Source organism: Sebastes fasciatus, chromosome 5 (assembly GCF_043250625.1).
Source record: "Sebastes fasciatus isolate fSebFas1 chromosome 5, fSebFas1.pri, whole genome shotgun sequence".
Classification (NCBI taxonomy): Eukaryota; Metazoa; Chordata; class Actinopteri; order Perciformes; family Sebastidae; genus Sebastes; species Sebastes fasciatus.
In genome coordinates this window covers 38,194,521-38,216,173 of record NC_133799.1, presented here as the reverse complement: position 1 = coordinate 38,216,173, position 21,653 = coordinate 38,194,521, and the positions used below count along the sequence as shown (strand labels likewise).

The 21,653-nt window shown below is 39.6% G+C and overlaps 1 protein-coding gene across 4 annotated transcripts in view; it reads left to right on the top strand.

Annotated features, from left to right (window-relative positions):
• Positions 1–5,835: 5,835 nt before the first annotated feature.
• The window catches only part of nfia (nuclear factor I/A), a 266,171-nt gene continuing 250,353 nt past the window's right edge, over positions 5,836–21,653 (top strand). The window contains exons 1-3 of one of the 4 annotated variants that reach the window (XM_074636635.1): positions 5,836–5,986; positions 10,301–10,393; positions 11,085–11,198. In XM_074636635.1, coding sequence (XP_074492736.1) covers positions 11,103–11,198 — 96 coding nt within the window. In that variant the 5' untranslated portion in view covers positions 5,836–5,986; positions 10,301–10,393; positions 11,085–11,102. The remainder of the gene's footprint in view (positions 5,987–10,300; positions 10,394–11,084; positions 11,199–21,653) is intronic. The other 3 variants (XM_074636636.1, XM_074636630.1, XM_074636631.1) reach the window with 3 other exon arrangements.

Here is a 21,653-nt window from a genome sequence, read left to right as displayed (position 1 = left end):
ATTACGGTTATGACTTCTTGTTTTTTCTCATGTTGTTTTAAGACATTGATTTTGTGTAATAATAACAAGAAAATATGTCATCATAACATTAAACAAATATCTAACAAGGATCTTGTTACAATGTGAAACTGTAGATTTTCGCAGTATGTAGAGATGGGGAAGCCGACATACATTTTGTCCAAAAGTATGTGGACACCCCTCTCAATATACTTTTGTTCTGGATCTAATTTTCCTGGTATGGGCCCCTCAGTTCCAATGAAGGGAAATTATATTTTTTACAGCATTCCATATTTTAGACCAGTGGTTTCCAACCTTTTTGCTCATAGCCCCGAAAAAGCAGTGGCTACTTGTCACCCCTTTGAGTTGTGGGCAGTTCAACTTGGAGGGCTGCGGTAAAAGTTTCCAGTATTTCAGAAAAAACAACAACATTGGGGAATGCAGAAAAATTAATCTAATTTTGTTGAAGCTTCATTTGGGTTTTTCTTGTTTCCTCCCCAGGTCATCATCTTGTGAACCCTTGTAAGGGTCCTGACCCCCAGGTTGAGAACCACTGATATAGGCAGCAGAGTTCTTTCAACTTTATATTCAAAGTTTGTGTTTGTCCCTTTCCTGTTTCAACCATAGACTGTATATAAGAAGTGGACGTAGTTTTGAAGCCTCGAGTTCGGCATTTTGGCTGTTACTATCTTGTTTTTTTGCAACCAGAAGTGACACAAGAGGGTGGGGGCTAAGAACAACCGAACTCTGAATAAGACATTTTTAGGCGACCAAAATGTTACAAATAACTTTCATGAACTAAAAACACGCTGAGAAAGGGTTAAAGTTCTAAGACGAAAACGCATACAACTCCCAGACCGGACTACGCCGTGGTAGTGACCTGTCAATCACAATTTAGCCACGTCCTAAAGCATCCCCTGCTTTATGGTCTATCTGACTCTAAATGGGACCATCATTTACTAAATGAACATCATGCTGTATTGAAGAAGACCTGAAACTAGTGATTGAGACCATAAACTCATGTTTACAATGTTTACTGAGGTAATAAATCAAGTGAGAAGTAGACTCATTTTCTCACAGACTTCTATACAATCAGACTTCTTTTTACAACCAGAGGCGTGGCCCCCTGCTGGTTATACATACTAATGCCCCCGTTCACAAGGCCATCTCCATAAAGAAATGGTTTTCCTAATTTGGTGTGGAAGAACTTGACTGGCCTGCACAGAGCTCCTACCTCAACCTCATCCTACACCTTTGGGATGAACTGGAACACCGACTGTGATCAAGACCTGATCACCTCAACATCAGTGTTGAACATCACTAATGCTCTTGTGAATGGATTTGGAATGATATGTTCAACAGTCACAAATGGGTTCCTACCTTTGATGATCTCTTCAGTGTATCTCTTACTGTTGTATTTGTTTTATGGTACGTGCTTAAAAGTGCTAAATGCGAGATTGGGAGCATTTCTATTGCCTCTGCACGGCTCTCAACATGGCAACGACTGAGCCAATGGCTCGCAGCTAAGGGTGCTAACAGCGCCAACAGTGAAAACAACAGCAACAGTGCTGACAGAGTTAACAGTGCTAACCTGGAGGGGAACCGGACGCTACGCTTCTGCAATGGCACCGTTGGACGGGATGGCATTATCAGCTGTAGAGCGGCGGCCGTGAGCTAGCTAATGGGGCACATTCACATGTACTATCATGCACTAAAAGGCATGCATGGTAGGCCTGACAATGTCAACAAAGCACAGAGAAGCTTGGGTTACAACCCACACAGAACGACAGAGACTCATTCTCTGCTCAGGCAGACATTACTCCTCTATGTGTTTACGAAGCATATAGTTGTTTGCTGCGATATTATTGCTCAGGATATTGCATAGAGAATCTTTAATGAGAATGTGCATGTGAGTTGTCCCGATATTGGCTTAAAAGTGTTAATATCCATGGGCTCTGTCAGGCTTGGGCCGAGTTGCAGACCTCTAGCACGAATATGTCGATGCAGTTTCTTGTGCCTGATCTCTCAGGAAATTAACAAACAATGTATTTGTGTCACTAGCAGCATCGATCTTTACTGGATTGACACCAAGGGGATTCTGCCGGAACCGAGAAAACACATCGGACAGGTTAAACAGCTTCAGTGAATCTTCTCTGATCTCATTCATTTCCTACAGTATGTCAGATGGTCCAGTTTCCTCACCAGCCCTCCAGAGAGTAATCAGTTCCTGTTGTGGATTTCAAAGCCATTTGGCCCATTTACACTTCATACTGAGCACAATATATACGTCGACAGCAGCAGAAATAGAGGAGGATGTGTGGTATTTATTTCTCTGTGTGGTTCTCCCTCTGCAGTCTCAACCACCTGGAACACAAAGGCATCTGACAGCAATCAGGACGAGGGGAAAAATGCATGAAAACAAACACTCTTGTTTGGAGCTCAGGCTTCCTGGCTTTTGTCAAATGCTCGGTGCTCCAAATCATCTAATGTTCTGCAAGTGCAGATGCTGCAGAGCTAAACATTTAAAATAAGGGGAAGAACAACCGGAGAATACACAGGAGACAACGCGAACAAGATCTTTTGGACAGAATGGAGGAGGAGAACAAAAAAAGACAAAAGGGTCATTTAATATGGCTGATGTGGTGACTGTGGCAGTGGAAGGACAGCTGGTGAACCATCCCTGTTAATGTGTCTTCATATGGACACTTTGGCTTCACTGAGCTTCAGCGGGACAGCCAGCCAGGCGGCGGGCGGCTGGGTGGATGGATGGACGGATGGAAGGGTGGGTGGATGCAGTGCTGGGTGGCAGGGTGCTGCTGCTGCTGCTGCTGCTGTGATGCCCAGGGGCACCGCCAAGCTCCACAAAGAGGGGGGAAAGGGAAAACAGATGTTGACAATCAGGTCTTTTTTCTCTCTCTCTCTCTCTCTCTCTGGTTAGTGAGAGGAAGGAAGTGAAATTCACATATTTGGGTAACTTATTGGATTTTAGGGATAAATTGGAGAAACGTGTCGAGGCTCGTTCTGCTGACAGGATCCTGCTGGAGTTTAACTGACTGAGGCATCAACATGCGGACAGGAGTTTGTGTCCCTGTTTGGTCGACACGAGATGTTTTTACAAGCTTCTTGTTAATGCTGCACACATTTTAAAAATGTATTTATCACTATAATAATTCACTAAACTATCGAGATAAAGAAAGGCAGACACACAATGAATTCTCAGGACATACACATTTTTGCACATTTTTGTTGCTGAAGACATTTTTTCCTCAACATTTTTCCAGCATTTTATATGCATTTTTATTTGATAGTAATTTGTTTGTTATTGATTTTCCAAAGCTCAATGGAACATTTCAGCTTTTTTCCTGCAGTAAAAACAATGCAGAGATTTGAAAAATGATGTTCAAAGCCTGATTAACCCTCAGTTGTGCCATGGGGCAAAAATGGGCTGTGGGACCCCATCAATCCTTCACCTTTCACTCTCTGTGAATTGTGTTAGTTTGTGGTAACTTGATTAAGCACACCTTTATTTAGGATTATGCACTAACGTAAGGACAATATACACTGAAAGGCTTTAACTCAGGCCCCTTCTGGAAGACCAGGGACTCCAGATTGAGAGACAATACAGGTTTCACATTATAGTCTTTTTCATTAAAGATCATATTGTACTTTAGTGGTGCATACAATATCACTAGGGCTGCATATGGATTAAAATATTTAATATTGATTAGTCGCATGATTGTCCATAGTTAATCACGATTTATCACACATTTTTTATCTGTTCAAAATTAACCTTAAGGGGAAATTTGTATTTAGAAGTATTTAATACTCTTATCAACATGGGAGTGGTGAAATATGCTATTTATTATTATAAATCAATTAACAACACAAAAGGATGACAAATATTGTCCAGAAACCCTCACAGGTACTTCATTTAGCATAAAAATATGCTCAGATAATAACATGGCAAACTGCAGCCCAACAGGCAACAACAGCTGTCAGTGTGTCAGTGTGCTGACTTGACTATGACTTGACCCAAACTGCATGTGATTATCATAAAGTGGGCATGTCTGTAAAGGGGAGACTTGTGGGTGCCCATAGAACCCATTTTCACTCACATATCTGGAGGTCAGAGGTCAAGGGACCCCTTTGAAAATGGCCATGCCAGTTTTTCCTCGTCAAAATTTAGCACAAGTTTGGCGCGTTATTTAGCCCCCATCGTGGCAAGCTAATTTGACATGGTTGGTACCAATGGATTCCTTTGGATGGTTTTCTAGTTCTCTAGCTTTAAAACCCGAGCCACTACAACCTAAAAATCGTAAGCTGCGTTAATGCATTAAATAAATTAGTGGCGTTAAAACAAATTTGCGTTAATGCGTTAGTATCACGTTAACTTTGACAGCCCTAGATATTACCAAATACCTTTGCAGCTAATTCAAATGAATTAATAACAAACTGCTTTGTTTGGTTGATAATCTGTCCTTGAAAATATATATGAAGACTAGGATGTCTGCTGGATTGAATAAAAGTTGTACTAGTGGCTTTACTACTGTAGGTCTCAGTAATATTTTAAGATATAGATCATATTATTGAAACTTAAAAATATTGAAAAATAAAGTTAAATATTCCTTTTAAAGTAAAGTTATAAGTATTGAGTAGTGACTATTTTTACCACGGAGAGATCAGCCCACTCATATAGACGAAATGCCAACAGGTATATACACTTAGTTTCATTTTCATGGTTTTAAATGTAAAATTAGTTTTGTATATAATTGCAGATGGCATTTAATAAAGTATAAAATAAAAATAAAAACTTGTATACACCCTGGCCTGTATAACAATGTCATGTAAATAAATCTTAACTTTATCTCATCTGCACCTTTAACACAAATTATTTAATTGAAGTTATTTGCACAAAGATATAAATGAGTCACACAGATTTTGTAGTTCACCATCAGTTCTTTTTTATTGCAACAGGAACACTGGAACACGACAGCAGGAAGAATCGTCTACAGTCAGGGAGTAGGTGAGTAGAAACCTTTATAGAATGAGACGGAGTCAAAATTAAAAAAAAGAAGAGAAACATCTGTCTTGATTTCAGTCAACTTTCCTCTTCAAGTTAACATAGTAGATAGAACCCAGAAACACAACACTGCCTCCTACTGGGAGCTGAATGAATGACCAGCATCTGGATCAGCATCTTCACTGAGTATACAATACACATTTTTTACATGCAGGGATAGCACGTCCTCATTGTATTTAGCAATACATATTGTAATAACATTTATTTTACAGGTATTAAGGCCACACACTGAAAGGTAAGTGCCTCTTCAGACCTTTTGCTTTGATAAACTCATAGGATATTTAAACTCCACACAACAATACTTTTGTTTCCTCTGCACAATGCCAGATAATGTGACATGACAACTGTCAGCCATTAAAAAAAATATTCCTAAATGTCCAAAGTTCCTAAATATTCACTACAATCATGCAGGAATGATTTTTAGACACAGCATCATGCTCACACACAGTCAGCTCTTCTATTACTACAGCAGCATAAAAACACACATACATCATCTCATTCTTGAAGATTTGATTTGTTATTTGAAGTACATGAAGGTATAGCTGACATACATGTTCTCCGTTTTAAAAAGAAAGAAACTTTATTGATGAATTTATGATTTTTTTTTTGCCATTGTTGCATTTAATCTGTGCTTCATCTGGTGTTTGTTTGTTATTTTTTATTTATTTTTTTATTTTATTTATAATGTTAATTAGTTCATCTGCAACAGAGCTTGCATGATGACCAGGGCCTTCTGGGGCCTCCATACTCCATACAGCTCTACTGCTGACCTAACGCTACATGTTGGTCCCAGCCAGCCACATGGCCAGTCCAGGCTCTCCATAGAACACGCACTGTGATACACTAACTCACTGTATCTACCTGCTAGCTGAAACACCACTCCGCCCTGTGTCTGCTCTGTTAATACCGGTAAGTTATTCATCGCAGCTTTATTAGTTGATGGTGTGTCTTCTTTCCTTTCTACCAGTTTACTGGCTAACATGGTGGATCTGGTTAGCTAACCGTGCTAGTTACAACAGTTAGCTAGCTAAGTTCAGCTTAGCTCATGGTTTGTTTTAGTGGCTCAAACTGTTGAGTTCAGCTAGAGTTACAATTCATGTTTAGTCATTAAGTAGCTACAGTAACATTAATATTTCATTTGAACAGCGAAAACTGCTCCAAATTAGGTTAGTTTGAAACGCTTAACTGGTAAATTCTGTTAGCAAACAACACTTTGATCATCTTCAAACACAGAGAAGGTGTTTGTGTTTAGCTAAGGGCTTCAACACGTTACAGTGTGTGTTAGCTCACAGTAACAGTTGGTTTAGCAGCTGCTAACTTCAGCTAGCTAATGACTCAGTTCTCTAGTTAGAACAGGAACAGCAGCAAGAGCTACTAGCTGATTTTAGCAGCTCAAATGGTTCAGTTCACTTAGCTAACTGTTCATTTCAATAGCCAGTATTTCACGTTAATAGCCAGTATTTCATCTTAATAGCCAGTATTTCATTTCAATAGCCAGTATTTCATTTTAGTAGCCAGTATTTGAGCAGAGCAGTGAACAACGTTCACATGAAGCTCTTCTATTTGAGCTGATGACACTTTTCTAGCTACTGATTGTTTGAGCAGCTCAAACTGTTCAATTCAGTCAGCAAACAGCTGATCTCTCATCTCCTGTCAAATGAGCCTCTTCAAGTTCCTTCTTTTGCTAGTTTTAGTAGTAGTAGTAGTTTTGGTCGGTGCACTGTGTAATTCAGGTTCCTACTGTACTTGGTAGTAGTGGTAGTAGTAGTAGTAGTAGTAGTAGTTTTGGTAGGTGCACTGAGTAATTCATGTTCCTACTTGGTAGCTGTGGTAGTAGTAGTAGTAGTAGTAGTTTTGGTCGGTGCACAGTGTAATTCAGGTACCTACTCGGTAGTAGTAGTAGTGGTAGTAGTAGTTTTGGTAGATGCACTTTGTAATATCCAGACACATGTTCCAAAGACATAGGGGGCTACATTTAACCTTTCCTACTGGGTCCATACAATCTAAATTTATCATCAGTTATAAAAAACAAACAAAAAAACAATTACTAATGAACAGAAACCTCTGAAACTATGAGAGCCGGTCAAAATAACACTGCTATCTTTTTATGTGTGGCGTCGGCCTGTAGTTTGCGTTAGGCATCATTTGTGTTTACTGTGCCACTAACCACGAACTGTACGGGTCTGGGATGGCAGAGACGAGAGAATGACTTGGTTGACCAAGTGGTATTACAAGACAGGACGGGCCATGGTTATCTGTTTAGCATGCTCACTATAGACGTTTTTGACATAACGTCAACACTGTAACTTCTTCACATTCTGTTGATAGTGTTTATAGTAAGTAAAATTCTGGCCATATCTTACACATTGCACCTTTAAAGAGTTTAGTTTTGTTAAAAGTTCAGTTTAGCAGCTTGCAGCTCAAGGTCACATTAACTAATGAGTAGTTAAACAGTTACGTCCAAGTTAGCTACCAGTCTATTTTAGTCGAAAGTTTATTTTGACAGGTCACTATTTATGTAACGAACGTTTATTGACACACCATCCCTGGTCCGTCCAAATGTAACGTAAGAGGGGTACCCCGTGCGCCGAGGGACACTGACCAAGCGGCGGTACGAGTTGGGAGTGAGAATGTGTTGGTTTCACCTGCTCCTCCAACTTACTAAAACCCATTTATTTCACTTTTCCAGTACAAATAACATTATTTACCTTTTAAGACATATATTCTCAGGCTTATATTGGGACTGGGTTTGGTGCAAACTTAGTGCTTGGTTATCTTAGCTGAGTAGTCACCATATCATTTATAGTAGCCTGATTTAAGTACTGTTGGTGATGAAGAAAAACAAACTCATTTATCACCAGCTTGGGATAGTTTAAAGTTCAAATTATTTGAAGTACAAAAATGTTTCCTCAAGAATTTTATCTCCTGAGGTGACACTTCTGAAAGTCTCTGAAACATGTCGGCACAAAACTATTTATTTTAAGTTGCTACCTGGAACTTTTTGTACTAGTTGCTTGAGAGTTCAGCTAAGTTGAACTCTGAAGCACCTTTAACGTGGTCTGGCATCACTGCTGTTCACTGAAAAACAATGGCTCAAGACTCCCCCCTCCTTCCTCCAGCTCCTCACCTCCTGGCCTGGTGTACCTTACCCCCCAACAACCCGAACGTCCCTCCGTATCTCCGGCTGAATCGCATTCCTCCGTTTGGCCGCCACAATGGGAGAACTGTTTGATGGCGGCTCTGCTCTGGTTCAGGTATTCCCCCTCTGATTAGGAACCTGAGCTTCACAGACCCCCCGCCCTTTATTACCCTTCACCCCCCAGCCCCCCCCGACCAGACAGTGAAATTATCTTACAGGTTAAAGCACATGTTTGCTGATGTGCGACATGATGGGACGCTGCTGCTTCGGATGAGCCCTGCTGCTTTTATCTGTCCAGGAAAAAACAAAACAAATTCTCATAACTCCAGTCTTGGTTTTAAAAGAATCTCATGCTTCTGTTTGAGTTGAAAAACTGCAACCACAAATAATCTTATGAAAGCCTTTCAAAACTAAAACATCCAGTGGTACAGCGCTGCATTTACAGGCTAGATTCTGGGAAGGGGAAATTCAACTGGCTTTGAATGAACCATTTTTAATTAATCTACACTTTCAACTGCTTTTCCATAAACATTTTAAAGGAAGAGATATGCAGAAGGACAGAATGCACATCAAATCTTTTAGGGTGGTTGATCCCATATCCATATAAGAAACGCTGTTGTATCGAATTGAAAACAAGGTGTTTTTTGTTAACTGTTTATTTTGAAGGTACAAGTTTTGACTGGACAGTAATAGTTTACAAATATACACATTATGAGTAATTGAATAATAAGTAAAAACTTTGTTTAATCACTTCAACCCTGCTGTTTACCTTTTAATTGTCACCTCAGTAAAGTTTTTGGAAAATAAAAACACTGTATGTCCTACTTATGGTCTTGACACCCCACATATGAATACACATATACATATTTGAATAAAAAAACAAAAACAAGTCATTATATTTACATTTCATGGACATTTTCTAGATGTTTCCCCAATATGCACACTGACGTGCCATACATTTGTAAAAATTTAGCTTTTAAAGGGGTTAAACAAATGATCACATGAATCAAAAAAGGCTCAAATTTAAATTATTAAATAATTCATATACAAAAAAAATAATCTTGTTTTAAATGATCTCTCTCAGATGGCAGTAGTGGATTATAAATAACTACATTTAATCAAGTCTAATACTTAAATAGAGATTAGGTACTTTATGTTCTGCTACTTTCTACTTTACTACATTTCAGGAGGAATTATTGGGTAACACTTTTCAGTAAAGGATAGAAAGAGATTAAAAGTTGTAATTTATAGCATTATTGGTAATTCATAAATAATGTATTATTGCTTTATAGATCAATTAAAATCCATTAATATGAGCCATTTATGTTTAATCTTTTATTTACATCTTTATGTTTATGTCTTTAAGTTTCAGGAAGACTCCTTTAATGCACATTTGACCACTTACCATTTTTAAGAGGAAGCGGAACATCTTGACCAATATTTTCAAATTATTGTTGAGATTTAGATTAATAAACTCGATACCATGGTTACTTGGTGTATAGTACAAAACAATGTCTATAATATAAAAATGGCATCCAATTGTAATGAAATTCAACAAATTACCTACAAATATTTTTCAAAAAGGCATCTCTAACATTTTGCATATCTGGCTGTAATAAAATGTATTTAAACATAGTTTTTACTATTTAATTTTTTTTTACTTAAATTTTTAATTGACTTATAACTGACCCATGAAGCATAAGTTAATGACTTATTAACATGAATAAACCCTTTATAAAAGGCGCTTTATTATTATAAAGTGCTTCAATATATTTTACTTTTTCTTTACTGACGGTCACAAGTTACTTTGCAACTACCCAACAAAGCAGTTAAACTAGCTTCATTTCCACCATAGGGATAGTCCTAGATTATATAATTAATATTTTGCACTTACAGGAGCCATTTTTCTGCCTTATTACCATTTTTATTTACTTGTATGATCTTTTACTTGTAGAGAAGTATTTTTTCACAGTTTGTGTTGCTAATTTTACTTCCTCCACCTCTACTTCTTGAGACAGAAATGTAAACTGTAAGTGAAGTTTTAAAGCAGACTTACTGATGGAGCGGTGTGTGGGTTTTTTCAGGCGGACCATGGACGGCGTTCAGCGTCGACCCTTCATGGAGCATGATGGTCTGCTCTCTCTCTTCGGGCTTCAACTGGATCCTTCAGTTTGGAGGTATTTATGCCAAAACACACGTTTTCTGCTGAAGGAGGGATGGAGGGATTCAGGGAAGAAAGGGGGGGAGGAAAGGATGGAAACCCAAAACAAAACATAGCATGATAGTGTGTAAGCAGTTTCATGTGTCCAGAGGACTGATCGCCCTGTGGAGCTTCAGCCCTATGTCCCCTCTCTCACTCGCTCCCTACCTGCCTACGTCCCATTAAAGTGACCATAAAAAAGCGGTAGAAGTTGTTTGGAGTCAGTTCAGTTTAGCGCGGGCTGCCTCTTCTTCTTCTTCTGCTCCTGGTGATGATGATGATGATAATGAAGAACAAGCCCTAATTATACCCGAGGAGGAAAAAAAGAAGAAGGGAGAAGCGACCCGAGGCGTACGGCGATGCAGAAAAAAGGCTCATCATTCTGCTTGGCTGTGTGTGTGTGTGTTCTGTGTTTCACTGTGTGTGTGTGTGTGTGTGTGTGTGTGTGTGTGTGTGTGTGTGTGTGTGTGTGTGTGTGAGGGGGTGTGTGTTTTCCCTCTCTGAGCAGATGACTGCCGCTCACCTTGCCACGGGGTCTGCATGAGATTGGTTCATTGTCAAGGAGCTTTTTTTTTTTTTTACCCATGATTCCATATGGTATGGAGCGGGCTACATGTTGCCCAACATGCCAGTGCAAATGTTTTCTCAATTAGGTGTCTTATCTCCAGTGAGCGCGTTCGCATCAGATGAAGCTTGCTGACAGCGTAATGGCAGGGAAAACCTCGGAAGGCTCCATCAAATGGCAGCTCTGCTACGACATCTCAGCCAGGACCTGGTGGATGGTAAGTTGGCACAACATTTTCTTTTTTTCTTTTCTTGCTTTCTTCTCCTTCCTCTCTTTTTCTTCAACCAAAAGAGGAACATTCCCTCCTCCTCTTTCTCTTCCTTCTTCTTCTTGTGGCTTTCAGAAACGTCGCACCACACAGCAGCTTTGTGTATTATTTAAAAAAAAAAAAGCTCCTGGATTTGTGACCGGTTCGGATTGTTTGTTGTTTTTATCTGTCAGCGTCCCGTCTCCGCAGCCCCCTCGCTGTGCTCCCCTCTCTTGTCTCGTCCCGTTAGCGGACGGGTGCCAGCTCGGGTCTGCAGCCGCGACCGGGGGTTTGTTCCGTCCTTCTGCTGTCGAGTCTCCTCTTGTCATCCTTTACTCTTGTTCCATCTAATTAACAGGAAACTTCTGCTATGTTTTGCTCCCTGAGAAATACCAAAGCTGAATGTCGTGCTCGGCTCCTGAGCTCTGACACGTCTCCGCCGCCGTGGCAATTACATCGCGCCAGGGAGCAAACACCCCCACCTCCCTCACACTCACACCCTTCTCAGCGGTGGTGTTCCGGGACACGCCGGGGCTCCGGCTGCAGCGCCGGGGCCACATTTAGCAGCTTGTCGTGGTCAGCGAGGCCAGCCGACCTTTGACACCCCCGTCACTGCCGTGGTGGCTGAAGTGGAGAATAGAGGGGGGGGTGGTGAAGTCCGAGCAGGGAGAAGCTGGCAGACAAATGGGGGTTTAGGGGCAGTTTGGTGACTCCGCTGAGAGGCGAGGAGGGGGTCGGGGGGAGTTTTGATGGTTCACAATAGTCTATTGTGGCCGGCTCGTCCAAATGAGCCAGAGAGATGAAAGAGCTCCTAGTGCTGAGAGTTCGTTAGAGGACAGCTCATTATTACTGTCACTGTTACATTTAACACTTTACTACCACAGACTGATGCTGTGGTTAGTTTTGGTGCACGGACGCTACAGGTTCCTCTCCTCCTCCAGCCTCAGTAAAAAGAGTTGTGTTGCCAAAGAGACAAAGGCGGCTTTATCCTCTCCGTAACAGGACCGTGAACTTTGTGAATTCCTCTCGGTCAAACCAAAACCACCACCACCCCCCCCGTCCCCTAAACACACACACACACACACACACTTTCACCGTGCAGCCCACCACTAGCAGCAGCAGGATGACGGCGGGCAGCCCGTGGATGTTGATGGGAGTTTTTTTACTCTTCCGGCCGCCGTGGCCGTCTGCTTAGGGTCCGAAGAGTGTGTGTGTGTGTGTGGAGGCTCAGTTGGTGGGTGGGAGAGTTTTGTTCCCGGGTGTGTGTGTGTGTGTGTGTGTGTGTGTAGGCAGGAGGTCTGAATGTGCCGGCCGGCTCGGCTGGAGGAGGATTTTATTTTGAAAATAGTTAGTTTAAATGGGGATTTTATTCCTTTATGAAAGAGATTTGTTGTTTAATATCTGATAGTGAACAGTTATCTGCACTCTGATAAAATCTGCAGTTTAAGGCAAAAAACGTTATTTTCATTGATATTTCTGTTGTGCTGTTTGTGGGTTAAAAGATATTTTGGTTGAATAAAATTTGACAGTTATTATGTGACTTTTTGTTTTAATGAATTTGAGCCCCGAATAATTTACGGTGTCACCATGGGCTGTCTTTTCTCACTGAGTTGTTGTTGTTAATTGTCTCTGTCACATAATGTATCTCAAGTAGGTATCACAGATCTCACAGACTTAAAGAGTATCGGCTTTTACTTGCTGCTACACATACATCTGTTTTTGAATTTTAAATACACAACGAATAATACATTCATACGCTTTGTGTCTAAAAAGGTATTACTTGTCTTGTATTTAATTATGGATTTAAAAGTTGTCTCAGGGTGTCAGTTAAACAGTCTGACTTTTATAGTATAGTTTGTTATTGTTATTTGTACTTCTTAGTTTTTTTGCTTCATGCAAGATGGACTTTTTCTAATGAAGTAAAAATGAACAAAAAATTACTCTAATATTGAAAATACAACCAGATTTACGGAAATATGGCACATTAAAATGAATATTTTTTGGACATAAAATCTAATTTCCTTTCAAATTATTTGAATTCATTGCTGGCTTTATTTTTTAGTATATATGTATCTGTATATTAAAAAAAAGACACACTAGAAATCTGTGCAATAAAATTCTCTCAAACTAAATAAAAAAACAAAACGTCTCTCTCCTTTGAAAATCAAACATTTTATCAGTCATAAACAAACACGTTCTGAACAGCTTTATATATTTTATTGCGATGTGACTGACGCTCCTCTGCTAAATGATCATAGCGGGGTAATTAGTCGGAAAGAAATCCGTCCGGGCTTCAACATCAGAGTCTGAAGCAGCAGAAAAGGTTAAAGTGGCTGAAAGCACAAAGAGGATTATCTGCTTAAAATCTATAAAGCAGCTGTGATGATTTCTGTCGGGTTGTTTCAGGGAAACGGATCAGTTTTTTAATTTAGTGTTTAGTTTTTTAATCTCATTTATATTTAGATATTTTCTAATTCCATAAACTGCGGTGAAAACTGCTGTTTGATGATTTAATTTGTTGTCGTCAGTTGATATATTAACATTGGTATATCAATGGTGCCAAGTGGAAGCAGTTTTGCCATTCATGCTCACTTAAAATTAAAACCATGAAAATTACATACCGTTTCATGCTTTTAAATGTCATTAAAATTATAAAGTATGTAAATCTGTAATATGTCCGTCATTTCAATTTTCACACTATTTGCTATTTTGTTATTTTGAAAAGCTGCATGCGGCTCACACAAAAATAAAAAATTTGCTTCTAAAAAAATATATAAAACAAAACATTAATTTGTATTTTATTGCACCCATGAAATCCACATTTACATTTTTATTGATAAATTTCATCTTGAAATACGCACTTCTTCATTTATGCCTCTTTCTGTATTTTCAGTCCGTTTTTGTTTTTAACATTTCATTATTCGTCTGTTCTGTTTATACCAACATTTACATTAAATTCCTGAATGCTTTCCCACCTCTCTGCATCACTTCGCATCCAGTACAATTATTTTAAAATGAAACACATTAATAATCACAGTTGAATCACTGCCAGTTTGTATATATTGAGCCTGAATGTTCAGGCTTCCAGTAAAATGACTTTGAAACCAGTTTGCACGCCGACGACTCGTCTGCAGCTGAGCTACAGCAAACACACTACAGTGTAATCAGATCTTATTAATATTAACATTTAATACCACAGTGTGAAGTAAGAGAGCCCAGCAGAGCCACTTAGAAACACTAAACAACAACTAGAAGAGGAATATAAAAATAATAATAATAATGATCCAGCAGTGCTCCTGGCCTGTGTGGTGTCACTGGACATTTTCCCAGAAGATTTGTAAGCCTCATAGTTTTTTTTGATTAAAAAATATATAAAAACAGGTAAAAATCACATCAGAATTTGCATATAATCCATGTGGAGCTCCTCTGTGAAGACGAAAACAAAATCATCTGTAATTCAAATTGACTTTAAAACCTGAGGACTCCTAATGTGAAACAATGAAAAAGGTTTGAAGAACATAAACAAGAAAACCAACTGATCTCAGAGATAGAATAATGAACTCTGGTGATGGCGGCGACTCTTTACGTATATGTGTGTGTGTGTGTGTGTGCGCGCATCCCATTCTTTCACCATAGGGGTTAATGGGATTTCTGCGGCACTTCAAGTGATGGCCCTGTAATCCATTTGTCAGTGAGCCCCCCTCCAACACACACACACTCCCTGTTGCTATGTATATATCTGTCTAATGTGTTCTTGTCTGTGACATTATCTTTACACATTAAAATAATAAGTAAACTTGGTTTTGAGCTACAAATTGTATGTAACTTTCTTATAATTTGTATATTTGCATTTGCTTGTATTGTACATGATTCTCTTCAGGTAGCCTATTTGAATATATCTATATATATATATCTATATATCTATCTATATATCTATACATATCTATGTATCTATATATCTTTATATAAATATAGATATATAGATACATAGATATATAGATAGATATATAGATATATTTTCAAGTAGGCATATGCCTCTCCTTTCTGTTCACTCTTAATGTTATATTTCAGAGACTCCAAGGCTGTATAAAATACAGGAGATGTATCTCTCCCATTGTTGAAAAATATTTGTCCTGTATGACACCACAGTTATCTGGTGTCTTTATTACTAAAGATGAAAATAAAGACGGAAAGAAATACTAGTAGAAGTATATCAAAAACACTAAATACGAAGCAACAAGAATGAGAATATTAAAGAATTGTCGGTAAACTGCTCGGTAACAAAGAGGTGGATGGTGGAAATGATGAAGTCCCAGTGACCTGATAGCGTTGTTTGTTTGTGTATACATATTTACCTGACAAGTAACCTCTTATGGTTGTGTGAATTACAACTGTTGTCTCTCAGAAGCAACGCGTGACATTATAGCCCCACAAAACCTGTTAGGGAGGTGGACGGATGGGTCAGTAAAGTGTCAGAGACTGCTCTTTCTTTTCAGTTTCCTACCACCTTTCTCTCACATTTAACAAGTAGTTTAAGTTACCTTTACTTAACCATATATGTTGTTGTTTTAGTTAGGACTGAATATTTAAGGAGGTGGGGTTTGTAGAGTCACCTGGTGATAATTTAAAATATAACCAAGTTAAGATTAGCTGATGAATCTGACAGAAATGAGATGTGTAGGTGCAGGTTATAGCTTCAAAAAGGTTCAGATTAGGATGCATGTTTTAGGTTTCTTGGCCGCTGATCAGGATATGAAATCTCAAGATAAAAAACGTTGGCCTCTAGTAACTTGTGTGACAGTTACAATGATCAGAATGAATCCTTGTTGCTCTCCTGTATCTGAGTTATCCCTCCCGATCTGTTTGGATGTGTGGAGGAGGCGAGCAGGGGCGACACTCGGCTCTGAATCAGCGGATCGTAGCGGACTGACGGCGGCTCGGCTCTGTGTTTGTGGTCTGTGTGAGGTCCAGTTCATTAGCCAGACTCTCAGAGGAGGGTCGGACTGCTCCCATGAGTCTGACAGACACAAACGTTAATGAGCTCGGTGGAGGAAAACTGAGAGAAACACAGCAGAGCAGAAATCAGCAGAGGAGACAGTGGTGGATGAACATTAACTTATAGTCTGAGGTGGCAACCTAAATGTAGATGATTCAAAATCATCCGTTTAAGGTACCTCGGATTTTTATTGGACACAGCAAAACAGGAAAACAGAAATTTTACAAACCTAGTCTTGTCTCAAAATTACCAGAGTGGTGCTAAAGGAAGGCAGGGCAGCACAGCACGATGCCAAACCAATATACACCGTAGAGAGGAATACTGCATCATATACTGTACAACAGTCCAGAGCACCTGCTGTTCCAAACTAACCTCCAGTAACAGCCTACATGTCAAGCAGAGCAGCAGCAGCCTCAGAGCTTTTAGTGTCTACACAGGATGCATTCAGGCATAGTATTGAGTTAAGGTCATTCATGTTTTGGCAGCCCAACACTCAACCCAATGTAAGAAAATAGTCGCAAGTATAATGCAAGCCCTTATGTGGCCAGTGTACTGTAGATCGCTGTTCCTACAGAGGGACGGTCAGAAAGACGCCAGAACAACGTGGCTGAAAGACAAGTTGTGAGATGCCTTCACTCTCATGTGACATGCATGATCATCTTGGAGCATAATTTCTCTTAACTCTTCGTTATTAGTGCCTGCTTAATGTCTAATACGCGCCTAGAGGTTAAAGGGATTGCAACCACTATAGAAATGATTGACAGCTGACAAATTTATATTAATTTAATATATTAATTGTGTCTTTCATCATATCAGCTAGCTAAGGTGTATTGATAAAAATTCGGGCTGTTAAAGTTAACACGATAATAACGCATTAACACTAATTTCTTAAACGCATTAACTAGGGATGCTCATTTTGAAAAATGCTCTTAACCGATAACCGATTATTAACCGATAACCGATTATTTACCGTTAACCGACAAGATTTATGCCTCGTACCAGCTGCAGGAGCACAACAGATATTGGTTGACGTGAGTCTCCAGTTCAGCGTCCGGGAGAGTTAACTTAGCAGCTACGATGCTGCGTGTAGTGTCGCGGACATGCAGCCACTTTCCCAGTAAAAGTCTCCACCGCACATTTAGTTTAGTTTAGCATGTTGTCATCTGTGTGTCTGCCCGGCGTAAGTTGTGTATTAGCAGCTCTAGCATTGCCGGAGGCTTCGTGCTCGCCGCCACACACGTAGTCTGCGTAACTTTAGTGAGTTTCCAACAGACCGTGTGTGTGTGTTGGCGGTGAGTGTGAGGTTGTTGGTGGCGTTCTAGCTGTGAACGTAGGTGTAGCAGTGTGTGTACACTTTATTTGTCGGTGAATAAATGCTACGAAACTACAACTCCTCCGCTCCACTCAAGAGAGCCAGAGATCGGAGCCGACTTCCTGTATCCTGTACCTCCGGCTCCGCCTCTTAAGGTGGGCTGTTAAGGTGGACCAGCTTTTCTCCTTAAAGTGACGAGCCACTCGAGTTAATTATTAACATTTCTTTTAACCGTTTAACCGATAGCGTTAATCGGTTAAAATGCTTAATGTCGTTTAACGGTTAAACTGTTTATTATGGACATCCCTAGCATCAACGCAACTTGCAATGTTTAGGTTATAGTGGGCTCAGTTTTAAAGCTAGAGTGAAGATACTGGTATCATAAGAAATTAAAAACCCTAAGGAATCCATTGGTACCAACAGGGTTGGAAATTAGCACCAGCCACCAGCCAAAAAGCTGGTCAAATATGCAAGTGGCTGCTAGATTTGCTTCACTCACCAGCCAAAAAAACAATGGTAATCTATCGAGTGGCTGGTATATTTTGTAATCTATCATCCACAGGGGCAGGTGGACAAAAAAGTTAATTTCCAACACTGAATACCAACCACGTCATACTAGCTTGTTGCGAAGGAGGTTAAATAACCGTCCAAACATATGCTAAATTTTGGAGAGGAAAAACTGGCATGGCCATTTTCAAAGGGGTCCCTTGACCCCTCTGACCTCCAGATCAGTGAATGTAAATGGGTTCTATGGGTACCCACGAGTCTCCCCTTTACAGACATGCCCACTTTATGATAATCACATGCAGTTTGGGGCAAGTCATAGTCAAGTCAGCAGTTTGCCCATGTTATGATTTGAGCATATTGTTTTATGCTAAATGCAGTACCTGTGAGGGTTTCTGGACAATACTTGTCATTGTTGTGTGTTATTCATTGATTTCCAATAATGAATATGTACATACATTTGCATAAAGCAGCATATTTGCCCACTTCCGTCTTGATAAGAGCATTAAATACTTGATAAATCTCCCTGTAGGTTCATTTTAAACAGATAAAAAATGTGCGATTACTTTGTGATTAATTGCAATTAACTACGGACAATCGTAATATAATTGATTCATATTTTTAATCGATTGACAACCCTAATAAATAAACATCAGTAATCAGAAGTAGTTTTTAAAAGAAAAATTAACTTGGAAAATGTTATTTGGGTGTGACCCTATATTCACTGAACCAGGAACAAAAACTGTCAAACTTTGAAATGAGACATAAACTGGAATATATTTCAGTACTGTCTGAATATCTTTCAGCTCAACTTGGTGACTTGTAGTTTGAATCTCCTCCATTTAAATGACAAATTCAGCCGCAATGTTTCATGTTTCCTATAGATTTGGTTCAGCTGTACCTACTGTATTTAGCTGGGTTCAATTGACGGTCAGAGCTCAAACCGACAACCTTACTATGAGTTCAGGACGTTAGAGGTGATGTGTGGAGTCACTTCTCCCAGCAGGTGGTTGGTCAACAAATATCTGCAACGCTAACTGCTGCAAAAAACACAATGTTTCCTTTTTCTATTTCTATTTCAATGCTTGTTCCACAAAGATCGAAGGTGTATCTCTTCTGATGGAGCCAGGCAAACAGTTTCCCCCTACTTCCAGTCTTTGTGCTAAGCTAAGCATTTCCTGGATCTACACTACCGTTGGAAAGTTTATAATCATATTGATGTTTTGAGCGGAAATTGATACGTGTTACTGGACATTCGTAGGAAAACACACAAAAAATGAGGAATAACTTTTCATAAGATATCATGCAAACCGTTTTATGAGGATACATTGACTCAGTGGTTAGATTGAAGAGGTTTAAACTGTGGGTATGTTCAGCTGATGTTCCAATACTGCTAACCCTAGAATAACCTTCTGTTTATATTGTGAAGTTTGAAGAAGAGCTTTGCTAAAGCATCACATTGCCTGTTAATTTCACCGTGTTCTAGGCTGCATTATTGTGCATTTGACACTTAAACAGGAAGCTGTTCCTGTTTAAATCTGCTCACATTTTGATGCTGAGCTTCCAGTTTCTTTTACCAATGACTGATTTCTTCTATTCTTATTGATCTGTTGCTCAGAAGGATCGTTCTCTCTTTCTGCCCCTTCACTTGTCAGTCTGGTTGAACAGTTGTACAGCATTTTGTTCTCCATGTACAAAACAAAATACCATCTATCTGTAAGGAGGACTTTCTACAAGTTAAAGCATTTCAATCAGGAGAGACCCCGTATCGAATGAACAATCATTTATGACATGGTGCATGATAGAAGAATAGTGCAAAGTCTTTGGCGATTAGACTCCATGGTGACGTAGTATATAAAAGGGGGTAGTGATGCCGTGATGAGATTAAGATATATTCCTCCCCCGGAGTCTCGACACTGGTGGTGGTGGTGAAGGGAGTAGCTGAAGATCCAATGAAGGAATGTAGAGCAGGCATGGGCACACAATTGATGAAGACTGGAGGTGATGGGGTGGAGGTGGGTTGCATGGAGTCGCACTGAATTGAAACTGACAGCAGCAGAGAGGAGAACAGTTTTAAAATGTGATTGCAACGATATGATTGGCTCATGGAGAGCGTGGCAGAATCTGTTTGGTTATCTAAGAGTGAACCGCCCACAGTCAGCTGATAGAGTAGGAGCCAGTAGAGAGAGACAGAGAATTGTATATATGTGTATATATATGCTTTTGTTTTTATTTTGTTCTTTTTTTCTCATTATTGAATTGATGCTTTGGCAATATTGTTCACCTAACAGTAATGCCAATAAAGCATATTGAATTGAATTGAATTGTAATGGACAGAAAGGTTGTGAATGACAGAGAGTTTAAAGAGGGTCTTCCTGTCTGAACTTTCCCATAAGCTTCATGAAAGACCATTGAAACATATAGATTAGTTCTCTCAGACATCTGACTGGACTCAATCAAGCTGTTGTGGCAGATTGCAAAGTTTTGAGCGGTAATGTATCTCTGTACTGGACACACAGACATGAAACTAATATCCTCATCTGAGAGGAAAAGAAAATGTTGCATGGTCCCTTTTAAAAAAAAAAAAAAAAAAAAAAGACTTGACCTTGTTGTTATTCATAGTTTGATCAGCTGATGGAAATGAGTCACGTTTTCACACTAATTTTACCTTTTCAGCACCGCAGAGTGCACACTGAGACGACAGAGGAAGGTTAGATATATACGTGTGTGTGTGTGTGTGTGTGTGTGTGTGTGTGTGTGTTGCAGAGGGAGTGTCATATTGTGGACAAGATGTTTCCAATTTGGAGACGGCCATGAGCGGTAGAGATGATTAGAGAGGAGGAAATTGGGGGATTAGAATTGTCTGCTTGAACTTCCTGAGTCCACGGTGTGCTCGCTCGCCCACCCCTCTCTCTCTCTCTCTCTCTCTCTCTCTCTCTCTCTCTCTCTCTCTCTCTCTCTCTCTCTCTCTCTCTCTCTCCGTCCATTCGTCCTGGCTGTCTCTCATCCTCCTGTGGTCCTCCTGTGGTGTGGAAAAGTGTGAGGACACATCGAGTCCTCGAGCTCCCGGTGTGTCTCAGGCTGTCGCCGTCCAACGGACATGACTCACTCCTCTACTCACCTTTTACCTTTCCGTGTCTTTTTTTTCCTGCTCTTCTTCCTTTCCCTTCATGGTTCCTTTAATTCTTTTCTTTTCTGTCCCTTTGTCATTCCTTTCCTTTTCCTTCTCTTCATCTTTCCAGTCCTTTTATCTTTACTTTGGTCTTTCTGTTTCTTTTCCTTTCTCTTTCTTTTCCCTTTGTCTTTCCTTTCCTTTTTAATTATTTTCTTTTGTCTTTTCGTTTCTTGCTAATCATCTTTTCTTTACTGTTATCTTTCCTATCATCTTTTCTTTCCTTTGCCACCTTTCCTTTGTTCTTTCTCTTCATAGTTCCTTTCCTTCAATTTTCTGTCCCTTGGTCCTTCCTTTCCTTTTATCTTTCCTTTTCCTTCATTGGATTCTTTTTCCTTTCCCTACATCTTTCCTTTTGTATTTACTTTCCTTTTTTGATCTTTACTTTTATGCTTAGTTCATTGTATCCTTATTTTCGTCTCTATGTTCCTTTATCTATTT